This window comes from Mucor velutinosus (assembly GCF_035048745.1).
Source record: "Mucor velutinosus strain NIH1002 chromosome Unknown tig00001563, whole genome shotgun sequence".
In the NCBI taxonomy this organism is placed as follows: domain Eukaryota; kingdom Fungi; phylum Mucoromycota; class Mucoromycetes; order Mucorales; family Mucoraceae; genus Mucor; species Mucor velutinosus.
Window position 1 is genome coordinate 2,416,305 of NW_027041904.1, and position 27,166 is coordinate 2,443,470.

Below are 27,166 nucleotides of genomic sequence, written 5' to 3' on the forward strand. Positions count from 1 at the left end.
GACCAATTCGAGGGAAGAAAAATAAATCGGAGATTTAATTGATTCTGGCAGCCAGAATGCCTTCTCATGAAAGCCATTGACGTTTTTGAAGCTAATGAGAAGGGAATAACAAACTAGTTCAGACTAAAGCTTAGCATGGCTACATTTTTATGCTTTTTTGCGCCTTTTTTATACATTTAGTGGATTCGAGCGTTGCAAATTGCTCGTTCAAATGCTAATGCATTTGTCACGTCCAAAGTAAATCCTAATACATCGTATTGGAATGCAATGGGTTCATGGTTCATACCTCATGACATAAAAAAGCGTATTTGTATCTGCAATTTAGCTGTTTAGTATGCCATCTTAACTATAAATGTGTTTATTCCACGGACGGTTGACAAGAAGATTCATATTCAATAATATTGTATTGTGCAGTTCTGGAATTTCAAATACGTCTGTTAAATCAAGATGGCTCGTTTCTGATTCTCATGTTTGAATGATCAAGATAGCAGGCCGATCTGTGTACTTCAAAATCTTAATGATATAATTTAACTAGGCAGCTAGCTCCTCTATTCTCAATTTTTTGTTACTATCAGACATGCAACCAGCAAGCCCTGAGATAAGGCAGTTTACCACTGAAGGGTTAAAAGAAACCTAAGGTGAACAGATAGATAATAGAATTTAGAAGATAACCACGACATATTTATCAAATTTGCAGTCGACATACAAAGCAATTCTTACTTGTGAAAGACTCCATATACATAATGTATGATTGAAACTGTTGTGTGTTCATCTATCAGTTTCCACAATGTAGATTGTATGCTGGTATGAGTGTTGAATTGAAGATTTGAATAAGATGATGTAAATCCAGCACTTTCTAAAAAAAGAAAACAAACAACACACACACACACACACAAAGGCCATTCCGCAATAATCTCACATGAAATGAAGGATAATAATATACAAAAAGTATCTCAATTTTATTAGCTTGGGCACAAAATACATTTACAAAGGCAATAGATGACAACCCAAAGTGCCTCTACCTCCCCATCCAGATCTTGGTCGTATCAACATTTGAAGTGAAATTCCATCCCTCAAGACAGACAATGTCAGTGTCTGATTCTCGCTGTGGCTGATCAGTGTATTCAAAGCTTGTAAACGGCTATGATTGCCAGCATGAATACCTCCAAATTGAACAACTTGATCATTTCTGCGTAATCCAGAATTGTATGCGGGGGAATCAGGTGCAACCGCATTTACCACTGCGAAAGGAATGGGCCTTTCATCGCTTCTGGTTGCATCTGATATATTACCGATAGAATCAGAGGTAGTCGCATTGGTACTCGAAGTGCTACTTGTGGATGTTGGAGCTGATGTAGTGGTGCCTGCTTCGTCGGATGCTTTCTTCAACTGATGGATTCGATGCAAAGTTGCCTCAATTTCAGACATGATATCTCGATGGTCATTTCTCAAACGATGAATCATATTGCGGCTGGTTCTGATAGTGTGAACATCAATCTCTGATCGAGGAAAGCCTGCATTATCAACTAAAGGTGTATCCATGCCTACACCAGCACTGATGAGGACATCTTCCAACTCTCTTAGTTCTTGCTCTAGCTTGTCTTTGCGAGCGATCAGCTCTTGCGCATCTTTCATCAATATATCATAATCGCCTTGTAGTGTTGGGCTATTTGAGACTGGTGGCATGAGACCCATATTCAATTGTTTCAGTGAATAAAGAGGGAAAGAGACATTACGTGTTGCATGCGAAAGCTGCGGCTCAAGTTTGTCACCACAAGCACAAGCCGTAGAGTGTTGCAACAGTGTTGCGCTTTATGGAGTTTCAAATTCCCGATGCCACTATGGTGCTATTCAACCGGAAATAAAGTCTATTGCCATGGTTACTACAAAAACGGAAATTAAGCTCTTTTGCCAACATGTTTGTAACAATAGCAGCAGATCAACAACAACAATAACAACAACAACAACAACATGCTCAATTCTTCCGATTATTACTTTTAAGACTAGCTTTGCTTGAAATGTCGGGAAAATATGTCAAGGATTATATAAAGGCTTAATATTGTAGTAAGTCTCACCAGGTTTTTCTTATTCTGATCCATAAACATTTAAATACTACTTCTCTTTTATTGAACATAACTATCCATTATATATTATAATCAATGAAGTCGTTCACTGCTCTTGCTATTACTGCCCTTTTGGCTACATCTGCTGTTTGTACGTACAAGACATCTACATCATCTAATTCAAAATTAACATTTCATTTTTAGCTGCCCATCCACAAGGAGGCCGTCAAGAAGGTCGTCAAGGAGGTCGTCAAGGAGGTCGTCAAGGTGGAACTCAAGGTGGACCTCAAGGTGGATTTCAAGGTGGACCTCAAGGTGGATTTCAAGGTGGTCTTCAAGGTGGTCTTCAAGGTGGTCTTCAAGGTGTTGCCCTGACCAACCTGCCTGATCTCTCTGGTCCTAATATTCAAATTGAAACCAGGCCTCCTGTCGTTGTTATGACAACAGTTACTCTTGCCAGACCCTTGAATGCCGTACCTACCGTAAGTTGAAATGCCAATTTTCTCTTTTCATGCCCACCAATCTCATTGTTTTCTGAAATCTCAAAGGCCAACCCTCTCTTGCAGACTAACGCAAACGTGAACGCAAACGTAAACGCAAACGTAAACGTAAACGCAAACGCAAACGCAAACGCAAATGCAAATGCAAATGCAAATGCGAATGCGAATGCAAACGCAAACGCAAACGTGAACGCAAACGCGAATGAGAATAGAGACGAGAATGAGGATAGGGACGAGCGTGAGGATAAGGACAGACGTGAAGATAAGGATGAAGATGAGGATGAAGATGAATATGAGGAAGACGATGAATATGAGGAAGACGATGAATATGAGGAAGATGATGAATATGAGGAAGAAGAAGATGAAGAGAAGGAGGACAGAAAGAAGAAGTGGGGTGGCAAGCACGGCGGCAAGCACGGCGGCAAGCACGGCGGCAAGCACGGTGACAAGCACGGTAGAAATGGTGGCGATGATGAGGATGGCGAGGGTGATGAGGATGATGAGAATGATGAGGGTGATGAAGACAAAGATGAACTCCATGCCAACTCTTTAGCTTCCGTTGACGCTGTTGATGTTGATGCTGCTGCAGCCTCTGGTCTCGTTGATTTTGCCGCTGCTCAAGCATCCAGCGGTATGGTGAGCTCTGCTGTTGCTGCTAGAACTTCGTCTGTTGCCTCCAGGTTCAGCAGCGCCGTCGCATCTGCTTCTTCTTCTGCCACTGCTGCTGCCTCTCCAAATGCTGGTGAGAGCGTCCGTGTTGGTGGTACTTTTGTTGCTGCTGCTGCTGGTATTGCTGCCTATTTGCTCCTTTAAGTTGTTTCTTGATTCAAGCAAAAGTCTAAAATCCAACTCTGTCACCCATCTCCATTTCGTACCCTATTTATTCTTATAGATATCATCCTTTTTCCCTAACTTTTTCTAATTTATTATACTTCATACGTATATTATATATCTCTTCCATCACGCGTACAACTAAAATCTTGAAAAAAAAAAAAATGCAGATTTAAGTCGTAGTGAACTGAATACCTAAATCTTTGATTAGTATTTTGTCGTAAACCCACAATAGAACCCACCTACACCTTAAAAAAATATATTATTTCTGATTCCCCTTCTTTCACTACACTCGATATCTGATACAAATAAAAAGTGCATGTAATGACACAACAAATACACTGGAAATGCGACGGTAAATATGTAGCTATACATATCTCATAAATTGTTTCATATTCTGTTTAAAATATCACTGATACTGCTTGCATTGTTGATTTGAATGCAAGCTCGTCACTCGGATCAAAATCTCCTTGCCTGAAAAAACTAAAGTTCGAAGTTTAGCGTGTCTAATCGCATATAGCCATCTTCTTTTTTTTTTTTTGCATTCAAAAGACTTGCTATCATACTAACTATAATAAACTTAATTTGAGCTCGTTTATTAGCATATGGGAGGGCTCGCTCCTATAATGAAAATGCTTTCTATATTCCTGGTAGAAAGCAACTGAAGAAACCAGCCAATCGGATTATCAAGCTTGTGGACACTGAAGAGCAGGTTGGAAGCACCACATTTGGTGACTACTTAACACGCTTGAGGAAAAGCTTTTTGGCTCCATCTTTCATTGAAAACTTATTACAATCACTGCCATGGAGAATCAATCAAACGCAAAGACGCCCACTGACTTTTTGAGCACTGTATTGGGTCAAACTGTCAAGGTCAGATTAAACTCTGGCATTGATTATAAAGGTAGACAATCGGAATACCAGGATGTGATGAAAGTTAATTTCTTACGTGTACTATGGGTGCATTAGGAACCTTGGCTTGTTTGGATGGTTACATGAACATTGCATTGGAAAACACAGAAGAATACGTTGAAGGAAGATTGAAGAACACTTATGGCGATACCTTTATCAGAGGAAATAACGGTAAGCACGATACAAATGTCGCAGACAACGACAACTAATTTGATGTGCATGTCTAGTGTTGTATATTTGTGCCGATAAATAAGCAGCTCTCTTTTTTTTTTTTCTCTATAACATCTAGTTCATTCTATCAAGTATCTTCATTTTTGTAATATTACCATACATTTCTTCGTCTGTAATCGGGAGAGTAGGCGGTTTTGGAGGGATTTTCAAACGTTGATGATGGGTATGATTTTCGGGTTGGGTACATTTAAACGCTTTCAATCAGGTATGGGCAGTTTCTTTATTGAAACCTTTGGAATTACATTTATTCTGTCCACGTATATTAAAGCGAAGATTCAAATAGCCATATATGCTATCTATTCAATAAACATTTTACTACAACTAATGCATAAATCCAACCTTCATCAATGTGAGATCATTATTAACCATGCTAAATTTCAACTCCTTTGTGCTATATGCTGGATTATCACATTAGTTGGCATTCTTTCAAACTCATAATAGTACAACGACAATGTATACAAGCTAAATGCTTGAGGCAATTACATCAATGGTTGTCTTGGTAGCCATGCCATTTTATCTTTAATCCCATGTTAAATTGCGAGGCGTTGCATCCTTAAATCACACAAACAAGACTTTCTTTAGCAGGTCTTTCAAATAGAATGAAAGGTGATCATCGTTTACGTGTTTCTCCTATACGCAATACGATTTTCATAAGCAAAAAACGGAAATCCCCGGATCATTTCTACAAGTTCTGTTGTCTGTGACCTTTTGTTGATGGTTACTTTCCCAGGATGTCCAACAGTTTAGTACCCAATTCATCTATCGGAAGGTTAAAGCATGGTATAACAGAAGGTTTACATCATTCAATCTCCAAAAGAAAAAAAAAAAAAAAAAGGTTTAAATAGGGGAGCTTTGGGGTCACTCATCAAAGTCCTCTTTTCTTCTTTTTCTTCATTAAATTAAAGTCGTATTTTAAAAATGGGTCTCCTCGATATTGTTCCTGCTGGTGTTGTTACTGGAAAGAACCTCTTGAAGGTTTTCGAGTATGGTAAGTGTTCTTTTCCTGTACCTTAAATGAAAGTCAACCGGGGATTCTGATTTGGCTACCCCGCGTTTTTCTTGTATGGCTCATGAATCGCTCACATCCCTTTTACTATAGCTCGTGAGCATAACTTTGCTATCCCTGCCATCAACTGTACTTCCACTAGGCAAGTATCTGCTCGCTTTTGAGGCAATTTTTTTTTATATATTTCGAGATACATCATGTGCGTATTTGTTTACAAATACAACCATTATGACACGGCCAATCCTCCCCCAGATTGGCGGTTCTTGAACTACAACATCTTGCCTCTTCAATTGACTCGGGATCCATTCTAACATCTCCCCTATAGTACCGTCAATGCTGCTCTTGAAGCTGCCCGTGATAACAAGTCTCCTATCATCATCCAATTCTCTCAAGGTGGTGCCGCCTACTTTGCTGGTAAGGGTTTAGATAACAAGAACCAAGAAGCTTCCATCATTGGTGCTGTTGCTGGTGCCCAGGTAAGTTTGAGAGATACAGGGTCTCGACCATTATACAAACAACTAACCTTAATCATCGCTAGTACGTTCGTGCTGTTGCCAAGGCCTACGGTATTCCCGTCATCGTTCACTCTGACCACTGTGCCAAGAAGCTCTTGCCTTGGTTCGATGGTATGCTTGCTGCTGATGAGCAATACTACAAGGCTCACGGTGAACCCCTCTTCTCTTCTCACATGTTGGATCTTTCTGAGGAAACCAAGGAAGAGAACATTGAGACCTGTCTCAAGTATCTCAAGCGCATGGCTGCTATTGAGTGCTGGCTCGAGATGGAAATTGGTATCACTGGTGGCGAGGAAGACGGTGTTGACAACTCTGGTGTTGATAACTCTGCTCTTTACACTCAACCTGAAGACATCTGGGATATCCAAAAGGCCTTCAGTGAGGTTACCAACTTGTTCTCTATTGCTGCTGGTTTCGGTAACGTTCACGGTGTCTATGCCCCTGGTAACGTCAGATTGCACCCTGAACTCTTGGGTAAGCACCAAGCTTATGTCGTTGAACAGCTCAAGTGTGAGAACCCCAAGCCTGTCTTCTTTGTCTTCCACGGCGGTTCCGGTTCTTCTGAAGCCGAGATCTCTGAAGCTGTCCGCAACGGTGTCGTCAAGATGAATGTTGACACTGATACTCAATGGGCTTACTGGGAAGGTCTCAGAAACTACTACGAATCCAAGAAGGGATACCTCCAAACTCAAGTTGGTAACCCTGAAGGTGAGGGTAAGCCCAACAAGAAGTACTACGATCCCCGTGTCTTCATCCGTGAGTGTGAAAAGACCATGTCCAAGAGAGTTAAGCAAGCCTGTAATGACTTGGGTAACACTGATACATTGTAAATATTTCCAAATGCAAAAAAAAAAAAAAATGTAATATTCTCCCTCCTTCTGCTTTAATGATTACCCCAAATCAAATATTTAAGAAGAACTATTACCTTTACAAGCGATAGTTTTTGTCAACATACTTTAATCAAATAAAATATCAAATACTCGTAATGGAACTGTTCGCCTGCTGGCCAATACGCCTTTTTTAGTTCAATAGTTAACGCTCATGCTCCTTGAGTAATAGTAAGAACGGGCCAGTTCCTTGTATCCACAGTCAACAAGGCGTGACGATTACAGCGACATGCAAGAAGATCATCATTCATATGGCTTCTAAGAGTTTTGGTATGATTTAAAATCACCCGGAGCTTCTGACTTTATCGCACACACTATAAAAGTACTAAAACTAGGTGTAGATGTACAAATACATACTAGAGCACTTGTGTCTTTACATTTGCATAAAGCCTGTACATCAAACCTGATTTGCTGTTCCATGACATCCTGCAAATGCACTGAATTTACGCCTTCAATTATACATGTTTTTTAAAGTGTGCAAGTGTAAGCTTTTTTTGTACGTTTTTAGCATTTGAAACTTGCACAAGATGTAGCCATTCACTGTATTTAAACTCATTGCAATTTTTCTCATCACATCTTGTTCTTTCGTTTCTTGTCAATCTTCATAAAAACATATAAATGGGGTTATTGAGCAAAGAAAAATTAGTTAGACACTGGCTGCTTATACCGCTCGCAGTAACAACGTAAATTGGATCCATCAACCAGGAATAAAGCACCAAAATTTAATGAAATGAACAGAGTTTTAGGCTTTGGTTATCAGGCCATCCCATTGTTTGCCTGGTTTTATATACCCCTCGTTCTATTGCATACTCGTCATAAATCATACAGCAATATTTTTACAGCATATGTTGTCAGCAGTATATCCATGGCACTCGCATTTTTGGGAAACTTCAAGATTGTAGATGAAGGACCGCGCTTCCCGGTTGCTTGGATTATGTTTTGTATGTGCATAATCCAACACATCGACAGTGTACTGACAATTTCATATCATTAGTGGCATCCCTGATCATTCATCTGTTGCTGCTGGTCATTTTATTTGCAGAGAGATATGTTTTGAGCCGTTCACATTGCATTTGGACTCGTGTTTTACTTTTGCCTTGTCTCTGGGCTGGGTTATGGATGTTGAATGCTAGATATGGACCTATTGGCGATTATCCCTCAATGTCAACTGCGTTGGTAACTTGGCCTGACTTTGCTCAGATCGCATCTCTGGGCGGAAGACCCTTAATTGACTTTCTTGTTGCTTTATTTGGTACATCGATACTGGAAATCAGTAGCTTACCATTGCAATGTCTTGCCACCAATGATAATTTATTACGAGATACTTCCATCTCTGGTAGCATTGACATTAATAACGCGGAGGAAGACAATAACCAAAATACTATCCCTTTGCGTAAGAGACAATACTTTTCGCTGTTGACCCATCCCGTCACCATCGTCAGTGGTATCATTGCTCTGGTTTTGACGTATGGAGGTGCTCGTGTGAATATTCATCCTGGATCCTTCTATCAAACAAGTTATCCTAAATACATCCCTAAAACTGAACAAGTTGGCTGTGTCGTTGGCCCTGGAAGTGATTTTCCTGACTTGCAAATGAGACATGATGTTTGGTTTAATCATTCAACGTCTTTAGTGGAGGTTTGTACCTTGGCCTGAACTGATGACAATTTACTCATTTTGCTGACATAGGCTGGAGCCAAGCTAATTATCTGGTCAGAATTAACATCATCAGTCAAAGACATGGATGATGAATTCGATTTCCTTGAAGAAGCCAAGAAGTTTGCATCAGTCCATAAGGTTTACTTGGGCGTTACATATGCTGCCGTGGAACCTGTTGGCCAAAACAAATTTGTCTTTATCACCAAAGAAGGCGAGATTGCAATTGATTACAATAAAGCCAACCCAGTCCCTGGCGTCGTAAGTATTCGCATCTATCGCTCAAGAACTTACTCGCTAACAACATTGTCCAGGAAACACAACCCGCTGGCCCTGCTAAGCTTCAATACGTGGATACAGAGGAGTTTGGTAGAGTGAGCGGTGGCATATGTTTTGACTTCAATTTCCCACATTTCATTTTACAATCAAGTTCACTCAACGTTGATTTGATGCTTCAACCAAGCTGGACCTGGGGACCTATTGGTACTTATCACCAACAGACAAACACTCTTCGTGCTGTTGAAAATGGGTTCACACTCTTCAGATGTGTATCTCAAGGTGTATCTGGTATTTATGAGCCTACCTTGAACGGCATCTTTAATCAGAAAGTCGCATCTATTAATGTCGAGCATTACTTATTCTCATTGCCTTTACAAAAACGAGTTGCTACTCTGTATGGCTACCTTGGTGATTCATTTGGCTTCTTGTGTTTGCTCTTTGGTGTATTCATCTTAGTTTCGGTGTATCGAAAAGACAGAAATGGCCGTTTGACACTCGAATAGTAATAAATCGATCAATATAATACATTTTAGTCTTTCGATATTTTTCAAGTTGTAAGATTTAGGAACCAGGCATTTTGGTTTGCTCGGGATCGATACAAAAACAATGAATCGTAACTTGGAGAGTGCAATAAGATTGCATTCTATACAGTTTAGCCATCCATAACCAAAAACTGGTTTATAGTATACATTAACTAGCCGATATACTTCGTAGGTTATATCAGAGCCAGAAGGAGAAGAGAAGGTATCTCCCTCAGCATCCTTTTTGCTTACACTGATATCAAACGAAGCCTATTATTGGGACAATGCTAAAGAAAATTCAAATTTTATGCAGCATTTGTACATCACAATCGCCATTTTCTGATAACAGAACTGCCATATCATTCACTGCTGCTGATGCTCTTAATAAGATGGCGACATAAAGCTGGTCATAAGTAAATACAGAACTTGTGTAAGTTCTACAGCGACTTTTTTAAGATATTGTCATTGCAAAAGACACCTCAACGAGGCATGATTCCCCAAAAAAAAGTATGGGCCAGCCAGCAGCAGTGCCACCCGCTAAAACCGATTCAAGCTCAGCCTACTTTTTCTGTTTAAGATTGGATAGATTTCGTCTTTTTTCGACTTCTTGAATCTATTTTTTGACATTCGACTATATAAGTTGTGATGATAATCCAACGCTTCCTAATACATTCTTGGAGTACTTTTCAAGGCGCTTCCAATAGTGCTAGTTGTAATAGGTGCTTTGAATGAAACCATTGATCAATTTGGTAAAATATGAAAAGAGGTTTTTGGCGAAAATAGTCATATTTTGCATATGAAACCTCATAAAAGTGGTTTCAGAGGTTACGTTAGATCGAGAGAAACATTTTGATTTGATATATACCATAGTAAAAGTCTTCATTTTCAAGAAGAAAAATGCGATTGTTTGATTTTCGACGAAAAGCATGAGGTACCCTTCATGCTTTTTGATCGATTTTTGACCATGTTTTTTGGGTCCCCAAAAAGTTGAGCAACGGTGTCAGGAAGTTACTACTACTCGAGTACAATCATTTGGCGCCATTCCGGTGGCTCAGAAAGGTTTACATGTCAAGATATGAAGGCTTGAAAACTGTCAAATTTGGCTATGTTTTGCTTTATGGCTTTTTTTTACACGGCATGAATCACATCTTTAGTAGCTGAAGCCTTCTGGAAGGGCAGTTTGGCAGCCTGTGCAACTTCTAATTCGAACAGGAGGCATATTGATTTCGGTAAAGCTGATTTATGTACATTTTGATGCGATATGTTGCTGGTAAGCTTATTAACAATGGAAATGAAAACCCGAATTTGCTGCTTGAATACTATGGGTTTGCACCTTCGCTTCGCTATGATAAAACCCTCATTGAGGTTAATATCACCAAATGTTGGGTTAGATGCTTATTCGCACCTTCGCCTTGCTATGATAAAACCCTCTTATAGGTCAATGTTACCATATATTGAATTAGATGCAATCTCGTATAGAGTGAAGATTAAAAGCAGGAGATACTAGCAAGAAACAAAAACCGCCCATAGGCAACGGGTAACTGTAGATGGGACTCTTCTGAGATGCTCTATGTTTGTATCAATGGAGGCAATCCATATACAGGCATGCAGCATACTAAAATCGTCTCTTACTGCTCAAATGTATGCAAAACACGGTATAATTTGGATGCACTTGAGCCGTGATTTCTCGAGTTAAAAGCTGTTTTAGACGGTCAGAATAGCACCAAACTACTGCTCTCATCTAGCACTAGCTGTCTGACACCTTTGAACAACTCTTTTTGGATCGTCAAAATTCGACCGAAATCCGTGAGTGATACCTCATGATTTTCATCAAAAATCAAACGATCGCGTTTTTCACCCTGAAAATGAAGACTTTCTCTCAACCCAAAGCAACCCCTCAGACTTTGTTCGTAAAGCTTTTGTATGTAGAATCTCGACATTTTGGCCAAAAACCACATTTCACATTTTCAGGGTTTGCTCAATAAGTTTATTCAAAACAACTATCGTAGATACCCTCATTAGATTCAGCTCAAAAAAGTACCCCAAGAAAGCTTAAGGAGGAGTAGGATAATAAGCACATTTTATATAGTCGAATCGAGTAGAATAGATCGAGCAAATCGAAACTGGACCAAAAACGGCCAATTCGCGGAAAGAAAATCAGAGCGGAGGCTTAATAAATTTTGGTGGTGGGTGGTGGTGGTGGTGGTGGCAGGCAAGATAAATGCCACACTTGTTATGATGGACTTGATAGCTAATAAAAAGGGAATTGTGAATTGAGTAGTAACCGGAATATTTTCTTCTGTGTTTGTGGCAAATGTTTTTTATATGTGGCAAATTCTTTGAGTTGGTGCGGATTGCTCATCAAATTACGAACCATAATGAAATGCCAATCCGAATTATATGCAGTGCTTTGAGTATGGGCTCTGATTCAGTTCAAGTTACTGGTGTATATTTACGGTAACGATAGCACCATAAATGATATACAGCTATAAAGCAGAACTATTTGTTTAAATTCACTTCATTAGAGTGGGATGGTTACCATTGCCTTTTGTTATGAAATATTTTCCATCAATCATATCATAAACATCAAATAATCCAACAACGAGATAGGACAAGGTTCTCACTGAGCATTAGCGAGAATAGATGACTGGCACGTTATACGTTGAAACAAATGTCTTGCACTGAATATTTCGTCAGGATATGATTTAGCCGCCAAATGTTATACCATTCCCTTCATGCTTTGTAAACATACGCACACATATATTTACCTAAATGTTGAATGCGTGGATTTTTAATTGACATGTAATGTTGTACATGTTTCTTTTATGCTCCATGCGCCAAACAAACCAAATGCTAAAACATGAATGCATTATACAGTCTGAACTGAGGGGCCAGCCACTATCCTGTCCATGCCTTGATAATGAACACCAATTTTTCTTATTATCTTAAGTAACTAGGTGTAACTCTTCTCGATCCAATAAGAGGGCTGGTAGAAAATAAGAATCGCTTAATTTCTAATTTATCATAACAACAGTTATCTTTGCAACTCGTTTATTCAGCTCAAAAAGGAGTAATGACACTACAGAAAAAAAGGAGGGAGAAAGGCAACATTCAGACTAAAAGATCAAGCTGCACATGGTCTAACAGTAGGTGGGTATGAATATGTGTTTGTTTTTGATTCTGATGCAAAAAAAAAAGAAGGGTACGGTTCCTCTTTTAAATTGACAAGGAATTCTGTGTTACAGCATGTATTTAATTGCTCTACCATGCTTTTGTTTTCTGAATCAATTAGCAATATGACAATAAAAGGGTACATGTCATATTCTAATTTCAGGGCCACACTCAAACACACCCATTCACATATCCTTTGTGTAAAAAAAAAAAACGAGGGAAACGTCATGGAGAATGATGATTAAGAATACATATAAAAGGACACGGGGTAAATCAAATGATATATAATTCCAAAAAAACGCCCTTTTTATATATATATTTTAATATTTTGGAGGTACAAAAAGTGGGTATCATGTATGACAATCAATTTACCACATGAGTTGTTTATTTGATTATTAGAGTGCTGGAGCCTTGAATTCAATGATGACACTTTGTTTTTAGTTTCTCTATAAAGAGCGTAAAGGGGGCCGCACAATTCATTTCTTTTCTTTCAGCTATATTTCTTATCATGATGAACCCATTAACGTTACCTGCAACTTGTGAATTATGTGGCAATTGGCTTCCTGGACATTCGGTATGTAATTTTGTAGTATCTTGTCTACATTGACTCACTCTTAGTAGGCTTCCTGTCCTCGAAATGGAGTACATCCATCGCAATGGAAGGATAGTCAATTCTATCCAGCTATTGAAGAACAATTCACTAGCGTGGAATGCATTGACAATGATGAACAGTGGTGCGCTGATTATCCTGATGTTCAATTTGACATCAATGCTGATTAAAACCCTGCAATGCCATTTTCTTCATGCCAGTCAGCCGCTCTTTCTATATTATCTTTGTCCAAGACGTTTTGATCCATACTTCCACACTCTTATGAGCCTCTGCACAGGTCCTCACCATTAACTGAATTGTTCATTCAATCAAATTTCATACATATATACTACAGCAATACCATTTCTGTCGATCTGCCCTTCTCTCTTCTATGTTACTGCAATCCTTTGGTTCAGCTGCCAGCAAATGACCACTCTTTATACATAATTTACAATATACATTGTTCTCTCCCTCTCTTCCAACAATATACATATATGCCTCGTCTTAATATATATATATATATTTATACATACAGTTTAATTCTATACAAGAGTAAAATCAACTTGCTTCTAATGTAACACATACATACACACAATGTTAATTGTCACTTATCCATATATTTCATTTGGATGATACGCCTCTTGATTCCATCTTCTTCTCTGCCAAAGAGCGAGGTTCATGAGACACCAATAATGCACCTTGCACACCAGCATCCTTTAAAGCAATCTCCATCCACTGAATAGATGTCAGTGTAGTCATCTTGTAATGGTCTCCACTACCAAAGATTTTTGCATGAAAATCGGAGAATCGAGTACGAATCTTGCGTCCATTATTCAGCTTGGATTTCTGGGATGGTGGATCGAGTAATTTGACAAAGGCTTCTGATGATGCATCAGGCATGATTTCTACAGACAACGAGGGCAATATAGTCCACAGCTCTTGGTCGAATTCCAAATCTAGGCCGAGATGCTTTCTGAATAGATAGTTGAATCGAGCGGTTTCATTCGGACCGCCCACAACATGTACGATATCTGCAAGCCGGTCATATGCAGTTTGTATGATACAAAGCTTTTTACCCGTGATGTAAGGCAAGATTTGAGGTAGTGCAGGTACAAGTGCTTCACGCTCGGCTTGTACTTGTATGGGAATAGCGGACACTTGTTTGGGTAAACACACATGATGAGATAGCTCGGATATAATCGCTAATGTTGAGCTGACATCCAGATTGATTGAAGGTGTTGTAAGATGATCCAGATCACCCACGTTTTTCAGCAATGGTAGATAAGACGATTGGAGCGTGCTGTGTGAGCTTTGCAAGTGGACAACAATACCAATCTCGGTTAATCGATCCATGATCCTCTGTACAAATACGTCTTCGTCGCGTTTGATGCGCATGAATGCAAATACAACAATGGGTGTGTGGAACTGGACGTGATGTGCTTGAGCTGTTTTGAGATATTCACGAGCCTTTTTGAATATGGGTAAACTGTCAAAATCACCAGATGATGCTAATAAAGATTGTTTGCAGTCATCATTGCCCTCTGATTCATCGTCCTCATCTTCATCCGAGGAAGAAGAAGAAGAAGAAGAAGAGTCATCCCATTCCAATCCCATGAGTTCATGTCGAAAAGCCTTCGCATTACGAGCAATGACCTTTATCCACACCAACCCATTTTCGGCAACAATGTCAACTTTGACACTATGGTTACGGATCATAGCAGCTCTGGACATCCACTGGTTATTGTTTTGCGCTGGAGCGCTCACCAATCTCATTACCTCGTTTCTTCTTTCACCAGCTTGCGACAGCGCTTCGAAAACAGCTTCCAGATAGCTCAAGTTTGTACTTTGGACGTGCTCTTTCTTGATCCTTTTGGGATTATCTAGTAGCTACTTGTGATTTTGTTCAAGGCAAAGTTTAGCCTCTCAATTTTCCCTTCTTTTTGTCGAGAAGACTTACTTTGTCTATAAAGTGCAATTCGGCTGTAAGGGAGTTTGTGTATCTATGCAATCCCTCAATGGGCTGTTGATCGTTCCAAGCCTTGCACTGGTCTAGTATAGTTGTGCATTTATCACGCAATAGTTGGATGGAGGGGATAAGGTTGACAGAGTTTTCGACATATTCTTCATCATTGCTGCTCATCATAGTCATTTAGTTGTAATGAAAGAAAATGGAAGAGGCTCGGACATAAAAATAGGTAGGAGTTCATTAAATGTTGATTCTTGCTGCTGTGCCTCATTCCAGGTGTGGTGCCTGAACGTGGCTATCATTAGTGATTCCCGCCGTAATTCTGTATCGCTTGAGCTAGTATTGGTAATAATGCTTGAAGGACAAGACTTAAGGCGCAGGCTTTTTATAGTGCTGTCTGAGGTTATAGCCATGCCAAAAAGCACCGAGTACTACAAGCTGTCTTGTACACATTTTATGGCAATGTCATGCCCATTGACAATGTATAAATCTAATCCTTTCCAGATACAGAACTCTCGTGTTACAAGCCTTTGAAGATGTTCACAATTGTGTCCTACGGTTTCTTTTGCCTCACGCCAAGTGAAGTGCATCCGTCAGTGTCAGAGAGAGCATTGAAGGACACTCTGGCTTCTATCACATCGTGCCATGTGCTTTGTATTGTCGAGCTCTCAGCCAGATGCCATTAAAAAAAAGTGTGCCAGAACATCTATTGCTTATGATATGCATTTTACAAATTAGTAGTGCAACTATTAGACCGAAAGCTCGACCGAAATTCAGCAATCTTATTACATACGATGGGCTTGTACAGCCATTGAAAGGCACAGTTGTTCCACCAAAGATTGCATGAATACCACTTGAAAAGGCGACGTTTTGATGGGAGGATGAATGCTAATTTTACGACGATAATCACTCATGTGTCCAAACAATTCAAATTATTTTGTTAGCCTCTAGACCAACTAATATGCACACTAAATGCCCTACTATGATAGCTAAAAAGGTGTGCTACTGTGAATGGATGAAATATCAAGGAGGTATTAGTATGAAAAGGAAACAGACCGATGCATGTATGCGAGTAGCAACGGGGATGCGAAAAAAAAAGAGTATAAATCACCTGAAATCAGAGTTTCCATGTACATTGAAAATCCCTTTTCTATCTTTAACTTGACATGTTCCTTTCCCTTTCTCTCTTTCTCTCTTTCTCTCTTTCTCTCGCTCACAACTTGATTTCAATTCAAACCTCATTCACACTTTCTCTCTTTCTATAGTCCATCTTCCTTCTATTTCTTTGCATCAAACATACATTACACTGGTACAAATAAGGTTGAATGGCTTGGGGCATTTCAAATCTACTGTACAGCAGCATCAACATGAGCCAACTACCCACATCAAGCGCAGATTATCCACCACCTTACAACAATGCAAAACAAAAGTCAACCTACTCGCAATTAGTTGATAAATTGATTGATACAACTACCTCCAAGTTGGGTTATCACTCAACCAGTCGATCAGTAGATAGAAAAAGTTTATCACAAGGTGTTAAGCTAGTAGAGATTGCAGTAGATGAATTCGAGACCGGGAATGAGGCCATTGGATTAGATGTCTACCTTGCTGGGTTGGATAAGATTATCATGGCATTACCAAGTAAGATACAGTAGGCTGTGCCTTTTATTGGATACTCAAAAGTGGATAGATTTGAGAGAAATCAGGACAAAAGAAGTACTTAAAGAGAGGTTGACAAGGTTGGTTAGCCTTAAAAAAGCATTGATGTTGATATGGCTTAATTGATTTATGATCCTCATGACTTACCTGCTTGTGTGTAGTCTAGAAGGAAGAGTAGGCATAGCAGCACAGCAGCAGCAAGAGATAGTAGATGTAAGAGATGACGAGGGCCATGCAGATGCAATCATCGATAAATTTCAAGCCATAGCAAAGCTTATCGCTCCATCATGGGTTATCGCAATGACACCGGGCAACATGAACAGCAGCAACACAAACACAGATAGGAGCAATACAACTGCGAAATGCCAACAAAACGCCCCTATTCAAAAGTTCAAATCGCTCAATAAAGCCATGACTGATATGATGATATACTGCGTCGTGCTTTTCAAGCGTTCCCCTGTGCCTGGTAACTTACACAGTTGGGGTTTGAAACAGCAGCTCATACTTACTACTCTGTTTCGGGCACACAGGTTTACTATATTCCTTACTGTCGTACTTTTTATTTGCAGTTCTTTGGTTCAATGATCAATTCCATATAGTCGAAAGAGTTCAAAAACTCACTATCGAATGTATCAAAATTGGATTGAAAACAGATGAAAAGTACCATTTGCATGAATTTGCTTCGGAAGCCGTCTCTTCAATCATCTCGGCATTTCTCAAAGCCATCATTGCGTACACAGAAGCACCAGAACATAAAAAGAACACTACGCCAAATTCAGGAACATGTATATAAGGATCACATTGGGGAATATACTAAATGTAGCGGTTCGGATCGTATAGGGTAAAGAAACAATTGTCAGAAATAAAATAAAAAAAAAAAGTCAATTGCTTGTTGGTGCTAATCTTTCTGAAAATTGCCAGTATTGCATTTAAACATATATTCTCTTGGTTTTTGTATCGGACAAAGCAATCAAGCTAGCTATTATGTACATTGTGTCTATGGAATACGACTCTTTACCATTGAAAATCGATCTACATTTTCCAAGGTGTATTTCACTTGCTTCTCTCCCATGATGTTGTCATCCGGATTACTGAGATAGTCTCGAATATAAGTTTTGTACTCTGTTTCATCCTTGCTCATGGCTTTCATCTCTTTATCTTTTTTCGCCTCTGCCTCATCGCGTTCTTCCATACCAGTAAATCTCTTGTATGCGAAACCAAGCAAATTGATGCCTACAACCACCTTGAGTGCAAGTAAACTAGAGCAACGCGTTAATGCCAACATAAACTCATCTCATTCTAGCCGGGTTATATTCTTACATGACAGCCAGCACAACCACAACCAACGTCCAAGTAATAAAGCGGAACAACTGATCCAATCCATTTTCCAGCCATCCTCCTTTGACCATGGACAACACGACTAATTGAATACGCGCGGGTAACATTTGATTCACCATGCCTTGATTGTTGATTAAATAATTTAACAAGCTATTAGTGATCATGGAAGCAGCTGCACTTGTGTTTGCTGTTTGACTGTTATGAGACATGAACATCATGGGCAGGATTTGTTGCATCATACGCACATGCTAACTGGGTCGTTAGTCTTTACAATATAAGACACATCTCAACACTTACAAGGCAGGCTAATGGCAGTACTGGGAACCCAATGCGACGAGATACGACAGGAGATTGATCCACAAAGGCATGGTGTCTACCGCTGATTCGTCCGGGACTTCCAATCACTAAATCCTTGCATAAGACATCAATGTACTTTCCATAGATGGTGGGTCTGATCTGATTGAACTTTGTAATGAATGCATGTTTTAACCAATCGACCATGAGCTCAGAGGCAATCACCATGACAACGGGCGTCATGAGTGTATTGAGCGACGTGGTTGCTGGTAGCTTGAACAGAGGCACAAATGTGGAGGGCAGGATGGAAGATGGCCCTGATTCGGATAGTTCAATGACATTGCGCAAGGTGATGATGAACAAGAAGGCATACTGTTGAAATCGTTCCACAATATCAGCGCATGTCAGTTGGAATAGATTCTCTTTCTCAAACTTTTTGAAGACGGATTGCTTGATTTCGACAAATTGATTTGAAATGAGAAGCGATAACAAAGCATTCGAGTAAAAGTTGATGGCTACATTGAGTGTGATCATTTGAAAGAAGAGAACAGTGGTATGAATCACTACACATAGTGTCAGTACCTTGCTATCAGTATCAGGTTCAATCTACTTGCCCATGTAACCAGCTGCTAGCACAAACAGCGTAATTGGCTTTAGTTGTCTCTTGGCATAAGCGGCACCACCCATGCCTTGCTCTGGATTGCCTAATGTGGATTTCGAGAATAATGCATCCAGAATATCAACGCCCACAGAACAGCATAGTTTGTCACATATTTCCAATACATTGAATACAACATACAGCTTTAAGACTGCCTGTCCTCTAATAGAATGGTAAATGCGCGATGGATCCAGCCAGCACATGACAATGCATGTAATGATGATGAGAAAACCTTTGAGCAAATCGCACTTTTGTGATGCTTTTAATCGCACAAATCTGCCATTGCGTTTAGTTTCTTGCCGTGTGTTTCAGAGCGCCAGTATAACGTACCTCTCTCTCTGCTTGAACAACACTTGTATGTTCTTGTATATGTAGATTAGAAAATTGTAGAATGCTAAGCAGAATCGAAGCGGAAGAATGGTAAAGGTATATAAAAAGGAATCCAGGCAAACAAAGAAACCGAATCCCATCAGCTATCATTGCATGAGTCCCTTGGCCTACTGGAACTAACATTTGCAGACTATACCTTTTCTATTGCTCCTGGAACACCTAAAAAGTTGGTAACACGCTCTCGCTTCAACTCTTGTGCACTGTCGAAATCTGCCACTGTCAACTCATCCTTTAGATAATCCAAGAACGAAATTTGGCGTAAAGAATCATCAGGCAATGGCAATGATGGTTGCTGCTGCTGCGAAGGTTGCTGAACAGTGTCTTGTGGAGATGCTTGTTCTTTCAGAGCTGGGCTCGGTAACGTATCCTCATCATTGATAGGGACAATATGATCATCCCAGTCATGTGCAGCCAGTTCTTGTGATAACGGTGAGTTTCTACTGCTGCTGCTATGCTGTGGTGTCTTTTTCTTCTTTCGGTGCTTATGCTTCTTTGTACTGGAGGATGAAGCAGGCAGTGAGGACAATGAAGGCGACAGTATTTCAAAGTGATTTGATTGTATCATGGATGGAGAGGAGGGCACAGATGATGCTTTTCGCTCTGGCGAGTGGATGAGGCGATGTCGAAGCTTTGGTGTCTCTACCCAGCCGCCATCGTCTAATGGAAACTTTTGTTTCGATGAATTCATGTATTTTTATAGTATAGAGAATGAAAGGGCAACTTGATGAAATAAAATTAAACACAAGAAATTGATGGCAATACGGGCATGATTCAACGGAGTTGGTATTCCTCTTGAAAATTTCTCTCATGAAATGCAGCATCCCGTTCGCTAGCACCCCTCCTTTTTACCATTTACATACCTGGAAATGAATCGATCTGCAGCAAGGCTCTCTCAAGCTGTCAAAGGCCTTTGTATCAACGGCAGCACTGTATCCAAGACCTCTCATCGATCATTGCAAGCCAACTTCGTACCTGCCATCGTCCATTGCCATGGTAAGCGAGCTGTCACATTAGGTGTGCACAATGCTCTCTGGCAAACCAAGCAATGCTACACAACAACAACAACAACAACAACAACAACAACAACGCCTTCCGTAGAGCCTACAATGGCTTCTACTGAGGCAGCTCTAGGGGATTGTCCCGGCTGTGGTGCTCCATTTCAGAAATCTAATCCTGCTCAACCAGGCTACGTAGCCGACAGAAAATCATCCAACTCCATTAACAAGAAGCAGCAAAACAAATCTCTGAATGAGGAAGCCTACCAAGCAGCTCTTGATGAATTGGATCCAGATACAAGAGCACTGTTGGAGGGAGAGCCTATCGACAACCAAGCTGAGCAGCATCAGCAAAAGCAACACCATCATCAGCTTAGTGAACGTAGCGTCTGTCAAAGATGTTATGCATTGCAGCATCACAATGCCAGCACCACTTCCAGTACGCCTGATTTCTTGCGCTCATCACAGCAGTTTGGATCGCTGGACTTTTTGAAAACCAAGAGAGACCCACTGATGGTGGCTGTATTCGATGTCACCGATTTGCCTGCTTCTATGGGCCATCTACCTCAGCTGTTACAACAAAATCCTGGTGCGCGCATCCTACTTGCTGCCAACAAGATGGATCTCTTACCAGCATCCGCTCGTCGTCATGAGCAGCGCATCCGAGATTGGATCATGCAACACATGAAAGCCATTGGCGTGCCTACAAATCAAGTGGTATCAGTGACATTGATTAGTGCCAAAAAGGGATGGGGCATTCCAACACTCATGCGTAAGATGGATCGCGAGAGATTACCTACAGACGATATCTACCTAGTAGGAAGCACCAATGTGGGCAAATCAGCCCTTGTGAATCAATTCATGTCGCAGATCAGAGGTACACTGGATGCAGAAGGACGTCGGTTGAAATCACAGCTCAAGGCTCAGTACAAGATCACAAGTTCAGCCGTGCCTGGCACCACCATGGGCACCATCAAAGTGCCGTTGCATGCGTTGGGAATGACCTCGGAGGATGGAGAAGGCTGGGAGAAGCGTCGTTTTGTGACAAGAGACAGATTCCTGATTGACACGCCTGGCATCATCAACGACCAGCAACTGATACATCAACTTGACTATGACGAACAAAAAAAGCTTGTGAATCAAAAGGAGATGAGCCCTGTTACCTTCAAGCTAGAGCCAGGAAAATCACTGTTACTGAAGCCTCTCGTCCGCATTGATCTCTTGGAATCAGACCATCCAGTCCTCTTCACCATGTTCAGTCCACTGGCACCTCATTTAACAAAAACAGATAAATTGCCCGCTGCGCATGCCTTGCAAGACAGAAACACACATCTTCGCCCTGTCAAGGATCAATCGATACTGCGCATGAGCTCTCTGGAACCCATGGACGAAATTGTGCGCGTACGTGGTATGCATCGATCGCACGCTACTGTGGATTTCAGCTTTGCGGGCGTGGGCTGGATCTCATTGATAGGCGAGTTTGATCGCGCTACCTTTAGAATTTGGCTGCCTAAAGAAGTGGATCCTCACAAGGTGTTTACGATGCGTGATCCTCCGTTGTTGCCCTATGAATACAGGGGCTCCATTAGAAAGTTTTTTGGTTCTGGCGAAAGAACAAGAAAGTGATCAATAAATATTTTATATAGAGAGATATGTGTAATTTGCATTAGGAAATAGCATCTATTCAAGATTATTATGCAGTAGTAGTGGTGGTAGTAGTAGCAGTGGCAGTTGTAGTAGTCATGGGAGCGGTGGTCGTTGTAGGTAGACAGAGGACGCGTGCCTTTTCCAATACATCCACTTGATTGGAATAGACCATGATAGGCGGTGAGATACAGAGACTGATGATGCCAGACGTTTGGCCATCCTCATCCACCATGGTCTTGGGATCAAAAGGCTCAGATCCCTCGCCCACAGCAGCAGCAGCAATCTCCACTTCCTGTCCTCGCATTGCATATCCAATAGCAGATGCCTGATCAACCATAGCCCTCAACATGACAGAATATTGCTTACTGGCATCCTTTTCCTGCAAGTCGTGCTGCTCAATGAACGGATATGCCTTGAGTAGAGATGAATACAACGAGTTGTACATGCGCTTGTTTAATTTCTGGATTTCTTGCTGTATATCTGAATCAGGCACATTGCCAGAGACCACGACTTTTGCTATTTCTTGTCGAAGACGAGTACAGAAACTAGGTTCGTATCTATCAAACCACATTTGGAGTTGGGTATAAGGTTGAGAGATCTTGAGGCCAGTGAAAGCATTGTAATTCATATTCTGAACCAAGACATCCATGAGAAACTTTTCAGTCAGCATTTCAATACGGTTGACAGGTAGAGGATCTCCCATCTTTTGAATGGCTTCATGAAGGTTGACCCAAAAGCCAATCACTGCCTTGGTTGCTGTGTTACATTCACATTGCTGGGCTAAAGCAACACTTAGCGTCTTAATCATCACCTTGAGTTTCTGTAACTTTTTGTGAATCGTGTTGGGGTCGTCTTGCGTTGCTCTTCGTGCTCGAATATGCTCGTTGTAATTGTCCAGAAGTTGCTTTTGGTCCTTTTGACGCATCACCATACGTTCCTGTATGATGCGTTCCTTTTCAGACAAATCGTGGTTGATGTGACGAAGGTAGTATAGCTCCTCATCCATACGACGAATCATTTCCTTTTTCTGCTTTAGTTCTACGAGTAGCTTTTCAGTATTTGGGTAGAGAACTGGAGGTGCTTGCGTAGGATGAGCAGCTGCAGTGGCAGTAGTGGTAGTGGTAGAAGGGATGGGAATTTCTGGTGATGTAGATGAAGGTGGTGGTACGACGGCTTGTTGTGCTGAAGGAATAGAAGCAGGCGAAATGGGTGAAGTAGGTGAGGCAACCAGCGCTGGCTCTGTGGCGGCGGGACCGTTGTGAGCATTTGGAGTGATATCCATGGATTTCTTCTCGGCATTTTCGTTGGCTAGCACTGGGTTGGGTTCAGGAACGCTACTAGACTTGACGGCAGTGGCATCCTTTGAGGCATCCACAGCAGCAATAGATGCAGTTACAGAAGGAGCTGCTGCTGTGGCGGTTGTAGGTGCTGCTGCTGTTGCGGTTACAGGTGGTGCGACATTGGCTGTATTATTCACTGTGGGAGATGTAGCTGAGCCATCTGTTACAGGTACGTCTAGTGTGCAAGGTGAGTGGGCGGGAGCTCTATAGACACTCGAGATATAACTTACTGCTCATAGTATGATGCGCTTGTTTGAGGAAAAGGGAAGGAGACGAGAGAAAAAAAGAAGAAAAAAAAAAAAAAGGAAAAGAAAAAAAAGAGGGGCAACTGAGAAAGACCTAAAATAGAGAGGAGATCAGGCTAAATTAAGGTGTCCTCCGACACACGACACATTTGGGTCAATTAACATGATTGAGTGTGCTATTTTTGTACAGCCTATATGCTAACTAGACTTCAAAGAGGCAGGATGGATGTAGAGGAATCCTTGTTCTCCATTCAGCAATAACACGATTTTTGCTGACCGTAGTGAGGCTTGTACTAGCAATAGACATCCACATTTGTTCTACATGCCATCTCAGGAGTCAATCCTCGGTACTCTCAAGAGGTAGTGTATGGTATCATCAATGAAATGAAGACATAGAGATCTTGAATTTCGATTCATATCGACCAAGAGCGAATTGGGATGAACAACGCTTATGTTTATCCCAGGAATGCAACCTTAATTATCTGTAAACTGCAGATCGTTTTTTGCTTGACGTAAAATGATACAGTATTGAAAATTATGACAGAATAATGTAATAGACATGAATGAAAAAGGCTGATTATACATGCATAGACTATTGAACTGTATTTAATAGATTCATTAATAGTATCCATCAGATGCACAAATCGTAATCACCCTGCCCATGATCATCTACAAGGCACTGTCTACAGATTGTGGAATCGTGATTTGTCTGCATGTCTTACCATGATTCAAAACTTGACATCAATCCGTGCTGGTCAAGCATCCCCCCTCCCCTCCCACAAAATTTCGTCGCCGTCAAGAAGAAATGATATAATTCAACCTCAAGGATTATCGCTCTTTGTCCAAAGGATACGCCAAGGGAAAATACAGTGTGGATTTGATGTAATATCATGTTACTAATTTTCTGATTTACAATCAATTTTTTATTCAGACTCCATATGATTTTGTATAATTCTGAAATGATAGTGAGAATTACAAATTTTGTGGCATAAATCCAACCAAAACATTAAGCTTAAATATGCAATAACTCATCGCTCTCGAAATGCTGTAATTCGATTCAGCACATCTGGACGGATATTTTCGTGCCTTGCCCTTTTAGTAGAATAATGATGGATCGTAATTGTGGAGTTTCTCTAAACTAAAGAATGAAGAAAGTGGCTCTATCTTTTGCAAACTGCGTTATAAGAGTGTATTTTGCTGCTATCATATTAACAAGTAGACCAAGGTTAAGGTTGTTTGTTTTGACAAAGCTCGGCTTAGGATAAGACTGAATGAAGCTTGACAAAACAAGCGAAGCTTTCTGAAACCAGGCTTGGGTAGAGCTGTCAAATAAGCCCGATATTGTATACAATGTCTTTCAAGAAACGTGGTTATATTGCAGATTTTACGGCCCTGGAAGCTTTTTAGGGAATCAAATAATGCGAAATCAGAGAATCAAGTTTTACCTGGGATGACCTTAAAGCAATGTCTGAGACTCCAATAGGGCAAATAAAGCTTTCAACGTATCCTCACACCACTGTTGTTACAAGCTCAAAAACGAGCATTGTTTTATACATAAATCGTATGTCGTGGTAATGTTTCACACTACAAGCCTTGAAACTTGAGCTGTTTTGACGATTCTTTGAGTAAACCACGTTAGTTATTAGTTACAAATCACTTGCTGGGTAAATAGTAAATCTTGAATCTCATAAGGTTGTGAGCAAATAATAAATTTATGAAAGGAACATACACCTGGTACTTAAAACTCTTATATTATAATGGATATAACATAGAGCTATCGAATGGTCTATGCTTTGTGCGGATCTGATGGGTATTTGTCGAGATACGGCTAAAAAAGGGTATCGTGCAAAATCATGGATTTTCCTTCAAAATCTACGTGTGATAGCAAGCAAAAAATTTGGATGACCTCTTTTTGGTCAGGACAATATTGTCAATATTTTATGATAGAATTATACTAGAGCTTCAAGCGATAATTCATTCGATAGGAAATTTTCTGGTCTACAATGTTTAGTAACGCTTAACAAAATGTTTTGATGACAAATACTGATTAATTTTTAGAAAACATTTAAAAAATTGCAAAAACAATCGTACCAAATATTAGGTGAACAATGTATACTAGATACTTGGTATGGATACCATTGTATTTCCCTTTAAATTCTCTACAACTTTTATATAAGTTTGAAGGGGTGTTTATTATCAAGAAACGCGTACATTTAACGGTCGATAGATTTTGGAATCCTATGGATCATCATTCAGAACAATAGAATTTGAATCTCCGTTGAGCTTTCGCATGTGTACACCACACATGTATGCATTTGACCAAACATTTTAAAAACCGGAGCGTACGTATTAACTTGTTAATTTTAATTTATCAATAGATACCTGACATGTTGAAGAATCTTGTTTTCAAAATTATACAGTTGTAGCTTGCTTTGTTTGATAATAATAAGATTTGCAATTTAAAGTATGCATGTTAAGCACAAAGAATAAAAGGATTATTATTTGTAGCTTAGAAAAAATGTTCTATATTATAAAAACAAGAAGAGACTTATTTGAATAAGATCAGACACAAAAACTAAAGATTTATTGATGAAGACAAGAGTTATTCTATTTATACTAAGTTCTGAATGCCAAAGTAGCAATCTATCTTGTACAATGCTTATCACATCTGGTGAACCTCAGTATTTAGATAGCTGAGATGCACTTCACTTATCATAGCTTGTCCATGTTGTTGCACAACACAGACATATCTACCCATCAAGAATACCTTAATCTTTATAGACAGTTGTAGCCCTTCTGGCACAACACAAATGTATAAATACTCTTCTTTTTGTACTCAATTCCAGGATCTTCAGTTCATTTTACACACAAATAAAACTCAATGATGTTGTATTCACACATATAACTGTTCCTGAATCATAATGTCGTAGATTGAATTGAGCAATAAACTATGCACATATGGAGTTTATGTAAATAAGCTGTTCAACATGTAAACGATAATCATGATATTCACACAAGCTAAGTTTCGATAAGCTATTCTCTATATGTCAAAAGATAGCAGATAAGGAATGTAAGTAATTAACGTTTCCAAGAGCTACTAAAGATATTTAGACTGATCATCTATATCTGAAATAATTACCATTTAGCATAAGTGAGGATTGACACTAAAACTTAGCATGAGAACACCATTCTAGACGGGTGTGTAAGCAATCCATAAATCATACATATAAATAGCAGTAGACATTCACCCTTCCCTTTTCTCTCTATCTGATTTTACTGAAAATAAAAAGACATATCCATTCTCACGTATTTCAGACAGTTACAACAAATGAGACTTTATTGTATTGTATTATTGCTTCATTTATTTTATGAAATCTATTATACCTGATTTCACTACAACACCTCCACTTTTGACCAAGTTCAGTCCAAAATTAGCCATTTTTAGGCACGAATAACTCATGCTACAAAGCGTT

At 40.0% G+C, this 27,166-nt stretch overlaps 11 protein-coding genes across 11 annotated transcripts; 7 read left to right on the forward strand and 4 right to left on the reverse strand.

Moving 5' to 3' along the window:
* Positions 1-984: 984 nt before the first annotated feature.
* tmk2_4 (mitogen activated protein kinase 2) lies at positions 985-1,695 on the reverse strand (the record flags this gene model as incomplete). The annotated part of the gene is made up of 1 exon (XM_064828636.1): positions 985-1,695. The coding sequence occupies one exon, from the start codon at positions 1,693-1,695 to the stop codon at positions 985-987; it is 711 nt and encodes a 236-aa protein (XP_064685838.1).
* A 464-nt stretch (positions 1,696-2,159) lies between these two features.
* ATC70_009405 (Mitochondrial fission process protein 1 (Mitochondrial 18 kDa protein)) lies at positions 2,160-3,376 on the forward strand (the record flags this gene model as incomplete). The annotated part of the gene is made up of 3 exons (XM_064828637.1): positions 2,160-2,214; positions 2,268-2,545; positions 2,612-3,376. 3 exons carry the CDS (start codon positions 2,160-2,162, stop codon positions 3,374-3,376), a joined length of 1,098 nt encoding a protein of 365 aa, XP_064685839.1.
* Positions 3,377-4,198: 822 nt separating this feature from the next.
* Positions 4,199-4,559, forward strand: ATC70_009406 (uncharacterized protein; the record flags this gene model as incomplete). Its single annotated transcript, XM_064828638.1, has 3 exons — positions 4,199-4,298; positions 4,364-4,477; positions 4,534-4,559. The coding sequence occupies 3 exons, from the start codon at positions 4,199-4,201 to the stop codon at positions 4,557-4,559; spliced, it is 240 nt and encodes a 79-aa protein (XP_064685840.1).
* An 896-nt stretch (positions 4,560-5,455) lies between these two features.
* On the forward strand, positions 5,456-6,888 carry ATC70_009407 (uncharacterized protein; the record flags this gene model as incomplete). The annotated part of the gene is made up of 4 exons (XM_064828639.1): positions 5,456-5,525; positions 5,637-5,685; positions 5,869-6,019; positions 6,082-6,888. The coding sequence occupies 4 exons, from the start codon at positions 5,456-5,458 to the stop codon at positions 6,886-6,888; spliced, it is 1,077 nt and encodes a 358-aa protein (XP_064685841.1).
* A 922-nt stretch (positions 6,889-7,810) lies between these two features.
* ATC70_009408 (uncharacterized protein) lies at positions 7,811-9,383 on the forward strand (the record flags this gene model as incomplete). Its single annotated transcript, XM_064828640.1, has 4 exons — positions 7,811-7,886; positions 7,940-8,583; positions 8,635-8,862; positions 8,916-9,383. The coding sequence occupies 4 exons, from the start codon at positions 7,811-7,813 to the stop codon at positions 9,381-9,383; spliced, it is 1,416 nt and encodes a 471-aa protein (XP_064685842.1).
* Positions 9,384-13,080: 3,697 nt separating this feature from the next.
* ATC70_009409 (uncharacterized protein) lies at positions 13,081-13,352 on the forward strand (the record flags this gene model as incomplete). The annotated part of the gene is made up of 2 exons (XM_064828641.1): positions 13,081-13,146; positions 13,194-13,352. The coding sequence occupies 2 exons, from the start codon at positions 13,081-13,083 to the stop codon at positions 13,350-13,352; spliced, it is 225 nt and encodes a 74-aa protein (XP_064685843.1).
* Positions 13,353-13,782: 430 nt separating this feature from the next.
* Positions 13,783-15,310, reverse strand: ATC70_009410 (uncharacterized protein; the record flags this gene model as incomplete). The annotated part of the gene is made up of 2 exons (XM_064828642.1): positions 13,783-15,048; positions 15,119-15,310. 2 exons carry the CDS (start codon positions 15,308-15,310, stop codon positions 13,783-13,785), a joined length of 1,458 nt encoding a protein of 485 aa, XP_064685844.1.
* A 1,184-nt stretch (positions 15,311-16,494) lies between these two features.
* Positions 16,495-16,782, forward strand: ATC70_009411 (uncharacterized protein; the record flags this gene model as incomplete). The annotated part of the gene is made up of 1 exon (XM_064828643.1): positions 16,495-16,782. The coding sequence occupies one exon, from the start codon at positions 16,495-16,497 to the stop codon at positions 16,780-16,782; it is 288 nt and encodes a 95-aa protein (XP_064685845.1).
* Positions 16,783-17,783: 1,001 nt separating this feature from the next.
* Positions 17,784-20,154, reverse strand: ATC70_009412 (uncharacterized protein; the record flags this gene model as incomplete). Its single annotated transcript, XM_064828644.1, has 6 exons — positions 17,784-18,045; positions 18,107-18,372; positions 18,422-18,981; positions 19,042-19,352; positions 19,407-19,549; positions 19,603-20,154. 6 exons carry the CDS (start codon positions 20,152-20,154, stop codon positions 17,784-17,786), a joined length of 2,094 nt encoding a protein of 697 aa, XP_064685846.1.
* Positions 20,155-20,332: 178 nt separating this feature from the next.
* Positions 20,333-22,087, forward strand: HGT20_17 (Bifunctional purine biosynthesis protein PurH; the record flags this gene model as incomplete). Its single annotated transcript, XM_064828645.1, has 1 exon — positions 20,333-22,087. The coding sequence occupies one exon, from the start codon at positions 20,333-20,335 to the stop codon at positions 22,085-22,087; it is 1,755 nt and encodes a 584-aa protein (XP_064685847.1).
* A 67-nt stretch (positions 22,088-22,154) lies between these two features.
* GPD1_3 (glycerol-3-phosphate dehydrogenase) lies at positions 22,155-23,685 on the reverse strand (the record flags this gene model as incomplete). Its single annotated transcript, XM_064828646.1, has 2 exons — positions 22,155-23,623; positions 23,679-23,685. The coding sequence occupies 2 exons, from the start codon at positions 23,683-23,685 to the stop codon at positions 22,155-22,157; spliced, it is 1,476 nt and encodes a 491-aa protein (XP_064685848.1).
* Between the last annotated feature and the right edge of the window lie 3,481 nt (positions 23,686-27,166).